The sequence below is a fragment of the Nilaparvata lugens genome, chromosome 3 (genome assembly GCF_014356525.2).
Source record: "Nilaparvata lugens isolate BPH chromosome 3, ASM1435652v1, whole genome shotgun sequence".
Classification (NCBI taxonomy): domain Eukaryota; kingdom Metazoa; phylum Arthropoda; class Insecta; order Hemiptera; family Delphacidae; genus Nilaparvata; species Nilaparvata lugens.
The window spans coordinates 10,797,826-10,817,401 of NC_052506.1; the positions used below are offsets into that span (position 1 = coordinate 10,797,826).

At 36.2% G+C, this 19,576-nt stretch overlaps 1 protein-coding gene across 3 annotated transcripts in view; it reads right to left on the reverse strand.

Moving 5' to 3' along the window:
- Nucleotides 1–19,576, reverse strand: part of LOC111048168 (E3 ubiquitin-protein ligase MIB1) — a 356,450-nt gene that overhangs the window by 203,517 nt on the left and 133,357 nt on the right. For all 3 annotated transcript variants that reach the window (XM_039425353.1, XM_039425351.1, XM_039425352.1), the window contains exon 11: nt 6,148–6,299. In XM_039425353.1, the coding sequence (XP_039281287.1) occupies nt 6,148–6,299 (152 nt within the window). The remainder of the gene's footprint in view (nt 1–6,147; nt 6,300–19,576) is intronic.

A 19,576-nucleotide genomic window follows, 5' to 3' on the forward strand; every position in this document is an offset into this window, starting at 1 on the left:
AATCTAGAAATCTTATCAAGTATACAGTATAATTTGATTGCATGGTAAGAGATGTTGACGTATTTCTCAATAACCGAAAGATAAGACGTTGCTGTTGTCAGTACCACTACATTTCAAATTCAAATTCAAATTCAAATTTATTTATTTCCTCAAAAAAAATACATTCACAGAAACAGAAATATTACAATATAAATATTTGTTATAAATCAAATCAATTTAAATTACAGAACCAGGTTTCATGGCAACACCTGGTTCTGTAATTTAAATTGATTTTGAAAAGATATATTATGTATTGACAAGATCAACGTCTTATTCTTCCAATTATACAGAATTATGTTCAATCTAAAATGATTTTTCATAGTACTGTACAATGTTCTTGATTTAATACATGATCTTCAATCACGTAAATAAGAGATTTTCCTGCGTTTGTATTGAACATATATGGTGTTGATTATCACTTGTTATACAATCAGTAGATCATTCTTCAACCAATGAATATACGTTTTGGGGATGAATGAAGGGTTCTGCCTTCCATTTTTGGGGCTTTTATACGAATAAGTAATAATGGAATGGAAATCAAAGACAGATTGAAAGCTGGAAATAGGGCATACTTCAGCCTACATAAATTCCTTAGATCAAGGCTGTTAAGCTGGAGCAGTAAAATTGAAATTTATAGAACAGTTCTGCGACCAGTGGTATGCTTGTGAAACATGAGTGTTGACAAGTTGTGATAAGATGCTGTTGAATCGATGGGAGAGAAAAATCCTAAGAAGAATTTATGGGCCAGTATTAGAGGCTGATAGGTGGCGACTCAGAAAAAATGATGAGCTCTATAATCTGTATGGGCAACCGAGCATTGTTACTGAAATTAGAAGAGTTGGTTCTTTGGTTGGGCCATGTGGAACGTGTGCCGGAAACCCGTACAGCGCGTATGTCTCTGTATCAGCAACCAGGGGGACAAAGAAAGCGTGGCCGACCACGAGGCAAGAGATGGATGGACGACGTGGAGGCAGACCTTCAATCCTTGGGCGTGAGAAGGTGGAGGCAGCGAGCACAGGACAGAGATGCATGGAAAAGGCTTGTGGAGGTGGCCAAGGCTCTTCGAGGGCCGTAGAGTCAATGAGTACTATGAGTATTAGTAGTATACGAATAAGTAGCAATCATATTAGAGAGTGTCTATCGGACTGTGTCCTATTCTTGGTCAACAAGAATAACGACGTGTATAATTATGAACAATTATGTATAATTGTTGTACTCTTATGAACAACGTGTATAATTAACTTAGGGCCGGTTTCCGAGCTCGGGATTTAGCTAAGTTCTAGACTTTAAACAACTGGAGTCAAAAAATTGGTTTTCCAAAACGGGGCGTAGTTGCAGTCATTGGAATAGTCACGTTTGAATTATATTTCGAAGAACTAGAAAATTGAACACAAAATAAAGTAAAGAGAAAATAGTGTAAAGTTTCAGCTATTTTGAATTATTTAGGAATGTCTAATTTCGTCAAGGAAAAACGTTTCCAATTATAGAAATGAGAAAATAAAAACTACGACTATTGTTATAAAAGCTGCGACTACGCCCCGTTTTGGAAAGCCAATTTTCTGACTCCAGCTGTTTAAAGTCTAGGACTTAGCTAAATCCCGAGCTCGGAAACCGGACCTTAGTGCCGGTTGCACAACAGCCGGTTAAATTCTAACCGTGATTAATTCCACGAGAACCAATCAGAGAAGCCGTCTTTCCAAAAACGCCTTCTCTGATTGGTTCTCGTGAAATTAATCACGGTTAAAATTTAACCGGCTGTTGTGCAACCGGACCTTAGTCTTTTATCATGTCTAATAATTCTTCGTGTCGATTTTTTATCCATAAATTATGGCTGTAGTAATATACACAGAGACTAGAGGTACATAAAAACACAGGCAATCAATATAAATTACTACAACAATGTGAAATCAAACAGCATCAATGTGGTCATCGACGTCATGTCCTATTAACTTGGTCTTTTAGAATGTCTAGTGATTCTTTATCACTATATGCCGATTTTTTATCCGTAAGCTATGAATGTAGTCATATACACAGGGACTGGAGGTACATTACACGGAGATCCGATATGAATTACGAAAAGAATTGTGAATCTGTGGATAAAGTGAGATAAAGTGGATAAAGAATTGTGGATAAAGTGAGGAATGAGGTGATCAGAGACAGAATGAAGGTGGAGTCTGATATGATGAAATTCATAGAGGACAAGAGGTGATGTGGTATGGTCATGCCAGAAGAGCTAGTGCCAGTAAGTGGATTGGAATAGTGACAGATTGGAGTCCGCTTGGGGCGGAGAAGGAGAGGAAGACCAAGAAGGTCTTGGAGGGATGAAGTGGATGAGGCTATGGTAATGAGGAATTTAAGAGATGGTGAGTGGGAAGACAGACAAGGATGGAGGACTCGGCTTAAAGAAGGAAGACAATAAAGTACTGTAAAATCCTAATTTATATATTGTGAATCTGAAATGGATTTCATGAGGGTTATAAGAGGCAGTTCAAGTCATTGCTTCATATTACAACTGGACTTGATTTTGTCCTAATATCATTGTGTAGGAAATGTAGCAAAACAGCTATTAGACCCTTGATATTTTAATAATGTAATGAATACCATTGATGGCGGGTGTACGAACTTTGGCCACAGCAGCATGTGACTTAACAAGTGCTCGATAAAGCGCTAATCCGGCGTTTAACCGGCGCAATAACTCTCGGTTAACACAGCAGGGCGCCGGCCGCCATCACACCTATCGACGGATCTTTTGCTAATCTTGATTGGGCTTTTAATAGCTGTTGACCAAATCTACTCACCGTTCCCCCGCCCCACTAACAGCTTTAATGTTATTTCCACAACTCGGCAGCCACCATTCATTACTGGCACACACACACACACACACACACAACTCCTATCATCGCCTCTATTTACACTCGGACGGTTCTCAGCCCTATGCCCTGCCCTAATCCTCCACCACTAACGTCATAATACTGCTAATGAAACTGTTACAATAAATGGCTTTCTCTAGCGCTAACCTGCTCTGCTATTCCAAGTGACCCAGCTAAATACTAATTTACTACCTACTGTACCTTCTGTGGCAAAGCGGATCAGAATGTACAATGCAGAGAACATGTTATTCCCACAGAATTATTTTAGAGGTAGACCTTTTTTAACGATCTATATTTTGAGAAAAAAAAATGATGAGCAGTTTAGATTATTCAAACGCGATTCTAACAAATGATACCGTACTATTTCCCAATAATTTTGGATTGAATATTCTAGCTAAGACCTAGAGGTGAAAATATATTCGATTTCCATTCAATTCTTTGCACTAAATTAATGGAAACAGAGCTTTTCGGTCAAACTACAAACGCGATTCTAATAAATGATACCGTACTATTTTCCAACATTTTTGGATTGGATTGTAATAAGTTTTTCCCCTTTCAGGCAACTAACAATCTAGTGGCAATCCAATGGTGGGCCAACAATGGCCATATCGAAAGTGATAGATGAATGTTTTAAAATCGAAATATCATTAAAACTCCAAAGAAGGGTATTATTCAAGAACTAGTTTTTATGATAGGAGTGATGCATAAGACAGTAAATACAGATTAACACAGAATAACGAGAACTTTTAAAAACGCCATAAAACATTGATGGAAAGAGCAAAAATGGTATTTTATTCAGACTAATGTAAAGTTCAAGACTTACCATTTGAGAATTATTAAAAACATCTATCACTTTTTGACAATTACTTCTTTAAGATGGCTTCCTCATGAATGAATACACTCTTGAAATCTGTGTTAACGATTCCTCATTGATCGCTGCAACATCTGCGTTTCCTGGTCCCATGATCTGTCCACCTGCAATTTTCTGTTTGGGAAGCTATCTCAAATCAAACGTTTTCACATGACCAATAACTGTGGTTGAATCATAACAGACAATTCAAAATGAAATTAACAATATCCCAGCTGAAATGTTGCAGGAATCTCAACACAGATTTCATGAGTGTATTCGTGATTCTTGCAGGAGGAAGCCATCTTGAAGAAGTAAGTGTCAAAAATTCTCAAATGGCAAGTCTTGATCTTTACATTAGTTTGAATAAAATCATTTTTGCCATTTCCACTAATGTTTTGTTAACGTTATTCTGTGTCACTCTGTAAATGAAAAAACTAGTTTAAAATTACTTTTAAAACATTATTATGTTTGCATCATCACTTTCCATCACATAGATCCACTTTCCAGCATTACTTCCTTTGGATAATGATATAAATCAAGAGCTCACGGGAGAGGAATGACTAGTTTCAAGGAACGTAGAAGTGGAGCAAAATAATAAATGAGAAAGAGATGAACGAAAGCGAGTTGAAGACAAAATTTGTGATGACTTGATGTTGATCGAATTGCGCGCCGCCGCCAAATCACTGCTTGCTGCAAGCAAATGATCATCATCCCAAATCGCACAGCACATCCCATTTTCATTTAGTAGCGGTGACGCAAATAAACTTGCAATGAAATATTGCCCCGGAGGAAGGAAGGAAGAATAATGTGCACGAACGACTGGAACACAGCGAAAAGGAAACTGACTTTCCTAGAGGAGAGGAAAAGCTGGAAGAAAAGTGGATCGCGACAGACATACAGGTCTCGGAAAAGCTATACGTGTGCGAGTGTGTGCTCCACCCTCTCACTCACTCTCAACCCTTTTTCATTCAACTCCAGTTCTTGACTTCTCCCTTCAAAAAAATGAGCCGTCATTCATTCTCTGTCAAATATTTCTTCTGTAATAGAAAATGACATTAAGTTGTTTTTATTGCAGCGTTAAAACCATATATTTGTCTTCGCATCGTAAAACCAGCACAAGCCCTTAACTAAGAACATAAAACAGACATCTAGTCTTCACTCTCTCATTACAGACTAATGGAATTCACTCCAAAACTAGCTGTAGAATTACATCAACCCAGCACACTACTTTTTTGAAACTCATTCAATTTGTACTTGATTTATAATTCTGTGGAGTATTATACCTTCACTATTATAGTGAATTTCTACTTTATTCTGATTTTTTATTATTTCTTCCCAGCGCTTTCATATCAGTTTGATCCTGAATAAACGGAACATGAACTTTTCTTTAAATTTTTCAGGAAAATGAAAATGGGATTTTGGGCTCAATATCTATTATTCCCTAACAACTATTGAGATTTTTGCTCCACTTTCAAAATATTATGCAACACCATTTTCCAATTATCCTTCTGTTATCATTACTACGATGTTGAAACCACTGGATTATATTGATTCACATCTTTGAGCAACTTCCCAATTGGCCTCTTACTAATGAATTGGTTTTACTAATGAAATTGTGAAGATTTAAATCTTTCCCTCATTTAAAAATTAACATCTAAAAATTACTGGATCTTACTCATTTCCAGAATAGTGAATTAGCCTCTTCTTAATACTATTATACCTGGATAGTTGTTATTATAGAATTTTATACATTTCCATGTTCTAGTAAATTCTGAATCAGCTTCTTGTAACTAATATTTGTTTATCATTGAGGTGTATTCATTGATCAGTTTCTTTTACTCAAATTTGTATTCATGATGCATGAGAATATTAAAATATGAATTCATGTACCTGGGATTCCTAGTCCGAGTTATCTATCAGCTTAGGAGATTTGAATGTAAAGGTGCGTACAGACTTTCGCTCTGCTCCGCAACCGAACGTCACTCCAGCAGAGCGATTGATGATCGACCGGGGAGCAAAAGTGGTTCGACCGGGGAACGCGAGAAGAGCTAATATCTTCCGTAACGTTCATGATGGGTGCGACTGCAGAGCGGGGGCGGGGCGACTGCGTTACGATGGAGGAACGAGGGCGGTACGAGGGCGGAGCGTGCTCAGTGCGGGTTGGAGGCGCGTATATGTGTACGCAGCTTTAGAATTAGTGTATTATCTGAGTTTATATTATACTGTCTTTATAATTATCGGAATGTATACCGTCACATCTTTGCATTTCTTGTTTAAATTTAGTTGTTGCCTTATCTCAGTGTTTCTCAGTGGTTATTGTTTGTGATTGTAAATATTGTGAATAGGAATAAATTGACTTTTAATTTGGAATGCATGTTGTGAACTGACCTTGGATTGCCGCGCAGAGCAGCGTGATGCAGGGCGTTGAATCCGTTGTTGTTGGTGAGCATGATGTCAGCACTGTGGTCCAGCAGCAGAGTCAGCATGTCGTCACGCTTCTTCGAGATGGCGTCATGCAGAGGTGTGTCTCCTTCCGAATCCTGGCAACAACACATGAACAATCCTGAATTAGATGCATTCCGAACAGACATCAGGTGCGAATTAGGAAAATCACATGAACCATTCATTACCAGAGAAAGTTTCTACGATTGTTTTATTCTATGCAATTATCAAAGTAATGAGTTTTAATTGATACAGTAGAACTTATTTACAACTTTCTGTTTTGTAGAAATCAGTTTCATAATCATATAATAATCCATTACCAGAGAAAACTTATACGATTGTTTTATTCTATGCCATTACCAAAGTAATGTGTTTTTATTGATACAGTAGAACGTATTTTACAACTTTCTGTTTTGAAGAAATCAGTTTCAAAATCACATAAATCATTACCTGAGAAAACTTATACGATTGTTTTATTCTATGCCATTACCAAAGTAATGTGTTTTTATTGATACAGTAGAACTTATTTACAACTTTCTGTTTTGAAGAAATCAGTTTCAAAATCACATAACCCATTACCAGAGAAAACTTCTACGATTGTTTTATTCTATGCCATTACCAAAGTAATGTGTTTTTATTGATACCGTAGAACTTATTTACAACTTTCTGTTTTGAAGAAATCAGTTTCAAAATCACATAAACCATTACCAGAGAAAACTTCTACGATTGTTTTATTCTATGCCATTACCAAAGTAATGAGTTTTTATTGATACAGCAGGACTTAATATAGGATAGAATATTTATTTCGCCAAAATACAACATACATAAGACAAATGTAAATTGTAATAAATCTTTGGCACAGCCAGCAAAGTTAGACTTGTGCGCTAGATTTGAGTTCGTGAAGAGAAAAGTACAAAGTAAGAGAATACTGAAACATGAAACTTATTTACAACTTCCTGTTTTATAAAAATTAGTTTCAAGTAAACTATAGAGATCTATTATTCACTCTTCTATCAAGGACTAGTGATGATTATAACACGATCAACATGATCAAGTACCCTTCATTTTATTATAGTGGTGTTGCAATAAAATTCAATGTTTCAAGTTTAGAACTACAGTTTGGTGCAATATTTTCATTCTTTTCAGTTTTCATAATAGTTTGATGCAATATTTTCATTCTTTTCAGTTTTCATTACAGTTTGATGCAATATTTTCAATCTTTTCAGTTTTCAATCTAATTAAATTCTAAATATTTGTTTTTATATTTCTGGACTCAAAATTTTATTCAGAGTGAAGCAACATAACCTACGTTTTAGACATACTTCTATTAAAATTCGGAAAGGGAACTGTTTTGGGCCAGGCCTGTTGGTCCTTTTCAGATCATATTATATATTTTATTTGTGTATTATGAAATGTGAATTAATGAATAAATAAAGAGCACTTGATAATTTTTATCGTGTTTTAATAATCTTTAAAAGTTGAAACTGGTAGTGTTGCAATAAAATAAAGGATACTTAATCATTTTTATGATGTTTTAGTCAGACCGGTTTTGGTACAATAATTAAATAAAACTACTAAGAAATTGTCAAAAACCACAGATATTATTAAAAGTAGAAAGACCGGTTTCGGTTATTACACCATTTTCAATCTATGATTTACTAAAACTAAATACAAGAGCAGCAGAATTTATACTAGTAGGCGAGTACTGCTATTGGTCAAGGGCATGAACGCCTGCCGTTGGCCCAGCTAGACAGTCTCCTCCCACTCAACGGTGTCACAAAATGGCGGCTTAAGCAACAGACTCGCCATGATAACAAAATTTACTATCAGTACAGAATAAGCACCAAGAAAACAAGTGGAAGATAATAAAACAAATATGTAAATGGGAAAACTATTGACTAATGTATGCTTACAATCTATATATATAAAAGCGAAATGGCACTCACTCACTGACTGACTGACTGACTCACTCACTCACTCACTCACTCACTCACTCACTCGCAGAACTAAAAATCTACCGGACCAAAAACGTTCAAATTTGGTAGGTACGTTCAGTTGGCCCTTTAGAGGAGCACTAAGAAATCTTTTGGCAATATTTCAACTCTAAGGGTGGTTTTTAAGGGTTTAAAGTTCGTCTTTTAGCATGTATATTCTTCTTCTCCCAATCTCTTAATTATAATTGAAATTTCCATATCATATGTTACTATAGAACTATAATCTAGATAGAGTACCTCTTCGAAACAGTTGTTAACTGGCAACTACATTAATAATTTTGTCAGGTTGGCATTAAGTTGAGTTGACTTTGTTAGGTTGGCACCAAGTTGAAGATTTAAATGCATTTATCGCGGAAAAATTGATTGGGCACTGCTACTTCAATCCTGGGAATATTATATTACTAACCGTCAGGATCGCTTCGCTCGCCATATCCGTTTAGCCAGACGTTTAGTCTGGACCCCCGACTGGATTGTCCTAACATATGATAAAAATGCTCAAATGAAAAATGCAGGCGAGCGAAGCGAGCCTGCTGATCTCATCCTTGGCCGATCCAGTCGGGAGTCTAGAGGGCGGAGCCCCCTGGCTAGACGGATATGGCGAGCGAAGCGAGCCTGACGGCTAGTGTCATGATAAAACTAAATTCGTAGTGTTTTTGATAGTAAACTATCTATCCCAATGTATGCTTAATGTATAATGTATGCTTACAATGTTCTGATAAAACTAAATTCGTTATGTTTTTGATAGTAAACTATCTATCCCAGTATAGTTTAAATGACCAGATTCATTTCAACCAATACAACACTACGAATTTAGTTTTATCATAACATTGTAAGCATACATCAGTCAATAGTTTATCTATTTGAATTAACGTTAAATTCACTATTTACTTGAAATAGTTGAACTAATTACTAAATTAATGCATGTATTCAATTGCAAGCTATCGCTGGATTCCACCAAATGACTGGCAATTTAAATTCTTGATCTTAGGAGAAAAGTAGAATGGAAATGGGTGTGTTGCCGCCACAAGGATTTACAGACTAAAGAGTTTCCACTATTGCCAGCCGCGCTTAAGCACAGCCAATTTATTGCGGGTCCACACATTCGCGACTACTATGTCCTTCCCCTTCCCTACCACCACCTACCCAACAGGCCTCCTCACCACTTACGAGTACTTTCGCTCGAGGAAACACGCTTTCTCGTTTGAAAGCCATAAATTAGGATGGCACAGACCCTTGAAAACTTGCTGGAGGTTGCTTGGTACTCAACCTAGTAAACGTGCAAGAACATTTTCAGTAACCAGCTAACAGTTCAACTGACTGCGATCACAAATCAGCGAAAATGAAAAAGGGGCCTCCACCTAAAAGTTGAACATTCTGTTTGCAATTTACATTGCCAACTTTCCCCGGTAGTAGGCCAGGCTGAGAGAGCCCCCACATCTCGAGAATAAAGTTGGCAACAATTACTGCATTTCCGCGAGAAACGAATTGCTGTGTTTTTGAACAGTATTTCTCACTCTAAATTCATGTTTTTGAATTGGTAGGAAGTCGGTATATAGGTACTCTGCTGTGTGAATTATACATAATATGAAATAAATGTAAGAGAATACACATCAAAATATCGGGGCACCGAGCTTCGCTCGTTATTTTCATTAATTGTTTCAGCCAAGGATGAATTATCCTTTTAATGTCGTTCAGCGAGTTTTCCCAAGGATGAGACCTAGTGCAATTGAATTTTTTACATAATAAACCTACTATGTTCCAAATTTCGTGAAAATCGTTAGAGCCATTATCGAGATCCGTTGGACATAAATAACCAGATATAAATATAAATAACCAGATATAAAAATACAGAAATTGCTCACTTAATATAATAGGATTTCGCGCTGTAAATTGAGTTCATGTTTTTGAATTGGTAAGAAGTCGGTATGTAGGTATTTTGCAGGGTAAATTTGCATGATATGGAATGAATGTAAGAGAATACACATCAAATATGAAAAAAAAACATTGGGCAATTCATCAACACTTGAATTTCAAGTAATGTTTGGTATGTTTTAATATAAAAAATAGTAGAAGAATATAGCTTTTTGATAAACAGCAAACAACACTCTCTCAATTCAAACCATCAAAAGAGGTACGCCATTTGAAAAGCAGTTTTTTAGTGAAATTGAAAATTGGTATCCATGTCAATGTAGGTGATCATGCTACTATAAGCATGAAATATTTCGAGTAATATGACAGGCCCGGTTCGGGGTACTATGTCCTTGATCGATTTTTATTTTCATTCAGGGTTGAGTTGGAGATTTTTATTTCGATAATTAGACAGACTTGTCTCATTAAAAAAAAACCTCTCATCGTCTGAAAAAGGATATTAATGTTCATTTTATTAGTGAATGAAGACTGCAAATAAGAATTCTTTTAGAAGGATCAACTCCATTCACAATAATTTATTCATAATTTCCATCAAAAGTGTCAGAGAAATACTGAGCTACTGTTCTCAATGGAACTCGTTTGGCTCTTATTTAAAAACTCGATTCATCGTTCATAAATTCATGCAAACATAACAGTTAACTGGTATCGCTTATCTATTTTGAAGTGTTCTAATCGTCCAATCAATCTTCATTGGATTCTCTTGCGATTGACATTCTTTGAAGGAGTCTTCTTCAATTTAGAATAGTAAACTGATTATTAATACAATACTTATGAGAATTGCAATAATAATATTGAAATCGACACAATATTATTCAAGAGTAATATTTCATAACACTATTATTAGATTGATGTATTTACGTCATGTAATTAAAAACGGTTTTAAAATCGAACAAAATGTCAAAGCCGCTAAAATTTTAACAGTCGACAATAACTTATGTAATTGCTCACATAAATTACGCATTGATATAGACACAATATAATTATTCAAGAGTAATATTTCATACTACTGTAATATTAGATAGACGTAATACGTCATAAAAACGGTTTGTAAATTGAACAAAATGTAAAAACCGCAAAAATTTGAACAGTCGACAATAACTAATACATATTTATGTAATTGCTTACATAAATAACTCATACATTCAACTATCAAAGCAGTAGACTACAATGGGAAACAAGAAAATCACAGATTGTTCTTCCCGATTTAATAATAGTAAAAATCAAATCTTCAATAACCGACATTGGTTTGATAGCTTGAAATAAATTATTTATTTATTTGAGATACATATGAGAGCACAAGGATAATATCCCATAATTGCTCTCTTAACACATAATACAAGTGAAACAATTGAAAATGCAATACTTTATACAAATATTGAAAGAAATGAAAAGTCTTTACGAAAAGTCTGATTATATTAATGAGAGCTAGAGACTTGGAACAATACTAAACACTAACTAATTATTAATCCGCAAAAAAAACAAACAAAACCTACTCTGGAACATGGTAGTCTACGCCACAGTGGAGTAGGTCAATTTCCACACAGAAAAAACTAAACATGTAGAGGACACATTATAAGAAAATTTTATTGTAACTAACTATTGTATGTGATTGTAAACAATCTAATATTCTCTGTAATTGATGTAGTAGTTTTTGTATTAAAATTTGTGTAATCTATGTTATCGATATGGCTCGAATGCAAAGAAATTATTAATCATATAATCTAAGCAATATTTTGGTATTTTTTGTAAGATCTATTTGAACCTAAATGGCGGAGGACTAAGATATTTAAATTTTATGCTAATTGAAAGTCGGAAAGAGGATCTGTAAAACTTGAGAAGGAAGAACCAGCACTCGCCAGCCAAATACCACCATAAGAGGACCCCAAATATTTTAGAGCGAAGTACCTTACTAATGATTTTGTAAAAGTTAAAGTTAAAGTAAATTATTAAATTTCTTAAAAGACTTCGTGATGCTATTGTGAAGCAGAAGTCATTTTCATTTTTAATTAAATTTATAACCCCTTGGAGGAGACGATTCCGGCTACCATATTCCCGGACCACATGGAGTTGGATCGACATCGGCGGCTTACAAGAAGATTTTCGACACGTGAGTGATTAAATTTGAATTAGTGATGGGCGCCCTAGTGCTTCGAATTAATCTGATGATCAAAGCTAGCTCGCCGAAAGGGTTATTATAAATTGAGAAATTAATAAGAGTAATACTTGCGCAAGTAAAATTAGTATTAAAGGTATTTATTGAAAGAAAAATATAGATCAATATTTTAGAAATTTCTATTTAATCAAAGAAGTACGAAATCTAGGCTATAAAACATATGCATACAATATTTAATTTTTTGCAATACAATTTGCGATAATTTATCATAGTTCTAATTCACTAGATGAATGGCTCTACCTATTCCGTCAGGTGCCGAATCTTGCACCCTGAGATAAAAATGTATATTCGATACAAATAAATCTACTAAATACTAGAGATTTTAATATATAAATATATATTTGGATTATTAGTGGCTAATTTATCAAGCTGATCTTAGAGCACACATTTTTGATTGAATTATCCAAGTCGACAAGTATTAGCAAGTGCATATCGCAGCTACATGCAAAAGAATGCATATGATTTTAAGATAAAGGCACATGGTAATGATTCGTGCCATAAATCTAGAATATAAAGTTAGCCTGTGATATTTTTATTGATTTCAATATTGTTCTATTTTTATATTATATTTTTTATCGCTCTATATATATATTTTTTGCCTCGATTGATCTTTGCATTATTTGTGTAATATATGTATGAAACTTTCATGGTGTGCAATTTATTTTTTATCCTCAACACTATAGTATAAGTATCATTTATATATATATTTATTATTTATTGAATTACAAGAGTTATTGGAGAAGCCCATATCTAGGCCTATCAAGATTTTTTAAGACTGAATACTATTAGAAAACCACGACCTAATTATATCAAATCTCATGCTTTACCGACTGATGCCAAGCAGGAGGCTAATCGTTATTTAAATATAAAAAATAACGTGACACAAAGACATGGCGCCAGTGCCACGATACGGCACAAAGACATGTCGTACCAACGTGGGACTGATGATGAGAGCCAAGCTCATTGAATAATTATTTGAAATTAAGTCAATAACCATATTGAAAATTATAGATAACTTATACGAGTTGTGAGGAAAACTGGCGAAGGAAATTTGTATTACTTTTTGGGGAAACAAGAGCTTTAAATAGAGAGAAATTATATGTTTTAAAGAAAATTTTATATTATTAGTACTGTGAAAAATTACATGTTTATAGAGAGATTATATTTTATAAGCCTAAACTGCTATTACTTTCTAGTCAAAAATATATTAGGTGTTTAAGCCGGTTGGAAAATAAGTCGCAGCCTGTAAACTAGCCAAGAATAAATCAACAAAACATTGGGGGCGCTAGAGCATTATAAAAAACTTAAGTATAAATACCTTGTTGTAAGAGTATCCAAACACTTTACACATCACTGTTCACTGTAAGTCCCGGTTTGTGTCTCTTTTTTAAGCATTTTCGCTTATCATTCTTATCACTGTTTAATTAGCATTTATCATATTTGACATAATGAATCACACTCCCGCAAACTCTGAAGTTTCATATATGTACGGCGGTTGCACAGATCCCACTTTGTCGACTCCAAGCACATCAAACCCCACCACGGTAGATGCCAATACGCCACGAGAAAGGGAACCAGGAAGCGTCGGGTCGATAGTCTTCGATCCACCAGGTCTGCAACCTCTATCATCCACTCGAATCGACGCCGCTGACACACCATTGAATCAACGGATAGTAGAGATCAACTTTGAAGGGGGCGAGGAGCAGCCTGCCGAACCCGCATCGCCGGAGGCCGAGTCACACCTGAGCAAACAAAGTATGTTTTCAATCACAGAGTTAGATCCGCTTCAAAAGGTAATGATGGAACAAACTAGCAGTATGTTCAATATTATGCTACAAAACACAATGGACAAAATGATGCAGGAGATTAAAAAAGAGAATGTGGAAATGAAAAAGGCAAATAAGCAAACAATGGAACAGGGCATGAAAGAGACAGCGGGCGCTATAAAATCAGTAGAACGACGGTTGGATACTATTGAGGCTAAAGTAGAGAATCATAGGGAAGAATTAAAAGCAATGATAAATCTACAGAAAGAAAGTCAGGATAAAGTTACGGCAGGATTATCGGAAAGGTTGGATACGGTTACATGTGAGCTCAACGAAAGGATAGATAACCTAACCATACAAATCACTACACCCATTCAGGATATAACCAATAACATTAAGGCCGATTGCCACCAAGAAATCCACAAACAAATTACCGTTGCCAATCAAACATTAACAACTACAGTTGACAAAAATATAACAGTATTAAAGAAATACAAAATAAACAGATTAATATGTCCACAAAAATGAACCAACTGCAAGGTAGCATCAATCAAAATACTGAAACCTGTAAAGCTTTAAACGGAACTCTACTAATTCAAAAATCCACTCTGACTCAATTAAATCAAGAAGTAAACGCAAATAAAATTACACATAATAGTCAATGGCAGATACACAGGAAAAAATAACAGCATTAGAAAATCATATTCAACAACGACCTCAAGGGATTCAAACAGACAACCTCAACGTACATAGTATATTACAAGGACTAGGAAAATTTGATAATACTGATCGCCATTTGCAACCTCAACCATTCATTGATCAGATAAAATTAGTACAAACTCTTGCACCTACCTCTTGGAATTTTTGGCGTCTTCGTTTGACTAATTTATTGATTGGCGAACCCCTGATGTTCTTTCGGAGTAGAGCCCATGAATTTACATCATTGGATGAGTTTGTAGCTGTCTTCCTGGAACAGTATTGGAGCAGAAGTAAACAGTTGGACGTGCTAGCGGACATCATATCATGCGATTTCAACCCTAACTTAGACGGTGCATGTACCACTTTCGTCACTGCCCTACAGTTTAAAAATTCTCAATTGAGCGAGCCCATTAATGAATCGGCATTAGCAAGTATTATTTTAAAGAAGCTACCGTATCAAGTTAGAATGGCACTCGCCACACAACCCATTACTGATTGTAAGCAGCTGATAAATCATTTATATGGCATACAGTCTGCAATGGCAATATCAAACCACCGCTCAGACCAGAGATACGCACCAAATCAACATAATTCAAAATTTAATCAGCATAACAGCCAAAATTATGAACCGGTATCATATGATCGCTACCGATCTGCTCCTCAATTTGAACGCCGCTATGAGCACAGGCAAAATGGTAACTGGAATAATGAAAAATTTCAAAATCGTACAACCAACCACTATGCCCAGCAGAGCAATCGTAAGAATCACTATGATGGCCGTGATCGATTAAACTCACATAATAATCACACACAAAACAATTACAACAGAAATTATAAACCGCCACCTCAACAAGTAAGTACAAATTATACACTAGCACATGCAATAGGTTTGAATCAACAAAAAACCCGGAACCCAACACCCAACGACCCGCCACCAGATATACAGAAAACTACAGCTAATAAACCATGACTATATGATACCCCCGATACAGCAAGCACAAGCTCAAGTGAAACAAACCAAGAAAAGCAGGATATTTCAACATCATACACCACATTCAGGAATGATTTACCGGAGACTTTGTTAGAAGAAACGGAAAAAGAAAGCAGGCTACCGGACATACAAATGCAAGCGTATATCGATATAGAAATATATGGAATGAAGGTTCAAGCATTAGTAGATAGTGGTTCACAATGTAGTCTCATACAAACAGACTTATTCCAACGTCTGAAAGAAAAAACAAAATTAGCTACTCTACCGTTAACCAACGTATATGTATCAGGTATCAGTCCAGGACGGCGAATACATATAACTACTCAATGTTTACTGGAAATAAATCTTCAACAACAACGATTCGCATATACATTTCTTGTATTACCTGTTTCCGGTCCGCACATAATAATAGGTACAGATTTTCTACAACACTTCCAGGCCTGTTAAATTTCCAAACCTCGAAATTTCATGCATTTACCGAAACCGAAGCATACGAAGTCATAGTACCCCTTGATCTGAAGAAACGCACTGAAGGAATCGCTGAGGTACATTTCGCTCACTACATGGAAGGCGTGCCGAGGGAGTGGGGTATCCACGGAATAGAAAATGCTATGGAGTGTATGGAGGTATTAAGCCTAACAACGAAGGACCGAGCACCGTCAAGAGCCGACTCTAGTACCGAAGAATTGTTAGAGATACTGATAAACAGAATTCATCAACGTACCGATTGGCACCCTGACACTAGACAAGAAATAATTCAAGTATTCCGCAAAAATGCAGACGTTTTTTCCGAACAACCTGGCCTAGCTACTCACTTCAAATGTTCACTCAACGTTAAACCACACGACACGTATTACCGCAAATCATACCCCATACCGTTCACCTATCGATCCGCCGCCATAGCAGAAATATCTCGCATGGAACAACTAGGAATTATAGAAGAATCCACAGCACCCTATAGTTTGCCGATTGTGTGTGTAGCCAAAAAGGATGGAACAGTGAGACTCTGTCTGGACGCTCGCGCCTTGAACCGCATATTGGATGATGACCGAGAAGGACCAGACCAAATTGAACAAGTTATGCAAACCTTCCATGGCAAGACCATATATTCAACGGTAGATCTGAGCGCAGGATATTGGCAAGTCCAAGTAGCACCGGAATCGCGCGATTATTTATCCTTCCTGTTTAATGGACGCAATTATAGGTTCACTCGTTTGGCGTTTGGATTAAGAAATGCTATGGCTATATTCATACGATGTTTGAGACAGGCGCTAGGAGACGATATCAGTGACTACTGTACATTATACGTGGACGATGGATTAATAGCCTCACAGAATATACGTGAACATTGCCAGCATTTAGATATAGTATTTGATAGATTGATAAATTGCGGATTGAAACTCAAATTATCTAAGTGTGAATTTTTGCGAGAGAGGTGAAATATCTAGGACACATAATTACACCTACTGGCATATCACAGGACCCGGACAAATTATTAGCCATCAGACAATTTCCATCACCAACCAACCGTAAACAATTGCAAAAGTTTATTGGATTTTTACAATTCTACCGCCGTTTTAATAAACAAATGTCACACTACACCGCTCAACTCAGTCATATACTGTCTAGTACCAAGCCTTGGATTTGGACTAACAAAGAAGAGATCATATTCCAACAACTAAAAGAAGCCTTCCTAAATTCCGTCGTGTTGAAACACCCTAACCTAAAGAAACCTTTTTTCTTGAATGTCGATGCATCAGATTACGCGATAGGCGCAGAGATTTTCAAGAAGATGAGCAAGGAGAGAAAGGAGTGTTAGCATTTTTTAGTAAGACACTCAATCCAGCCCAGCGTCGTTATTCTGTGACCGAAAAAGAGTTGTTGAGTATTGTGGAAGTATGTATTAAGTACCGGACATTGTTACTCGGCAATAAGATATTTATCAATACCGACCACAAAGCCTTAACATTTTTCAAAACAGCCAAATTGAATCACAACCGCTTATCTAGATGGTTTCTTGCGCTTCAAGAATACGACATCGAATTGACCCATCTGCCAGGAAAGAAAAATCAGACCGCCGACTTTCTATCCAGAGAAATAGACGCTACATATTGTCAAGATACCAACCTGAGATGTTTCGCCGTAAAGAGTGGAGAAAGCATACCATATCCTCCCAACATCCAACCACGAATTCATACCGCCATGTTAACACCTGAAAGAATCCGTATCGCCCAATATGAAGACCCAAGACTGTCCCGGATCCGTGAACTGATGGAAGAAGGAGCTGCCGAACCGCCCGACTACCTGCGACAGTATACCCGCTACAAAGGATTTATGTTCCACCGACCGGCTAAAAATACTTACGACTGGCGCCTAATCATCCCCGCTAATATGGAAACAGATTTGATAAAAGAAGCTCACGAACGCATTGGACATTTTGGAACTACGAAGACCCTCCACCTACTAAAAGAAAGCTGTTATTTTAAAAGCATGCATAAAAAAGTGGCCAAAATAGTGAAAGCTTGCGATATATGCCAGAAAGCCAAATACCCGCGATACCATATCAGAGGTGAAATGAATCCCATTCTCCCCAACGCACCATTGGAATTGATATCAGCGGATATATATGGTCCATTGCCCATGGCGCAATACGGAAAAAAATACATATTCGTTCTTACATGTGTTTTTTCAAAATATACCATGCTATTTCCCATAGGCAAATTGACCGGAGAAGTTTTGGCCCGATGCATAACGGAAAGATGGACAAGTGAAGTAGGAAAGCCCAAACGAGTACTATCAGACAACGCAACCTATTTTTGTAGCAAGCAGTGGAAAGAAATACTTCACCTGGCTAATATTAAATGGTCGAGGACATCTCTTTACAGCCCCAGCGCTAATCCGGTAGAGCGACGTATGGCAGAGATCTCTCGTTTTATGCGGACGTACTGTAATGAAAAACACCAACAATGGGTTAGGTATATACCATTTTTAGAAGAATGCTATAATAATAGCCTAAATGAAAGCACCGGTCGTACGCCTTACGAAATCATATTCGGTAAAAGGAATAATACATTTATCGAAAAATTAATTGATTTTCCAAGCTCAGAAGTGAATAAGTTAACAAACCCTAATATCCATCATCTGGTAAGGTTAAAGCTAGAGCAGAAGGCAGATAGCAGAAAGAGATTCCACGACCGAGCATATAAAATATTTTCATATAACATTGGAGATGAAGTTTTAGTAAAGAGCCACAGGTTATCAAATGCTTTGGAGAAAGTAACTCGCAAATTCTTTTTAATTTATTCAGGGCCATTCACTATAGTAGCCATATCGCAGCATAACACAGTTCAGTTACAAGAAAGTGAGAACACGCACATTGTTTGGTGGGAAAATGTAGCCAATATTAAGCCATATCACAGAATTTGAAATAAATATGATAAGAAATCAATGAAAACATTATTATCAAACGATTACTAACCTTCCTTAATAAATTTAATATTGGTATAGGACCTCGTGGCAACAATCCAATGTTTTAATTCCTTCCAGCCGTTAGAAGCCTGCAATAAGAAAAGAACAATTTTTAAATATGTAATTAAATTATATACATCAGATAAAAAAGGACACAAGCGGGGATAATAAAATTAAAATTTGTTAATTACCTTTTTAAGAGAAAAAATTGAGCAGTTAGGTTAATAGTTATGAAACTCGACAGCAAATTCTGTAGAACCAGTGACCAGCTGGCCAAAGCCACCTAAATCAAATATGTAATGTCTGTTGAACATATGTTTATAAAAAGAAATACTGTACCCAAAAAGTTATTTAT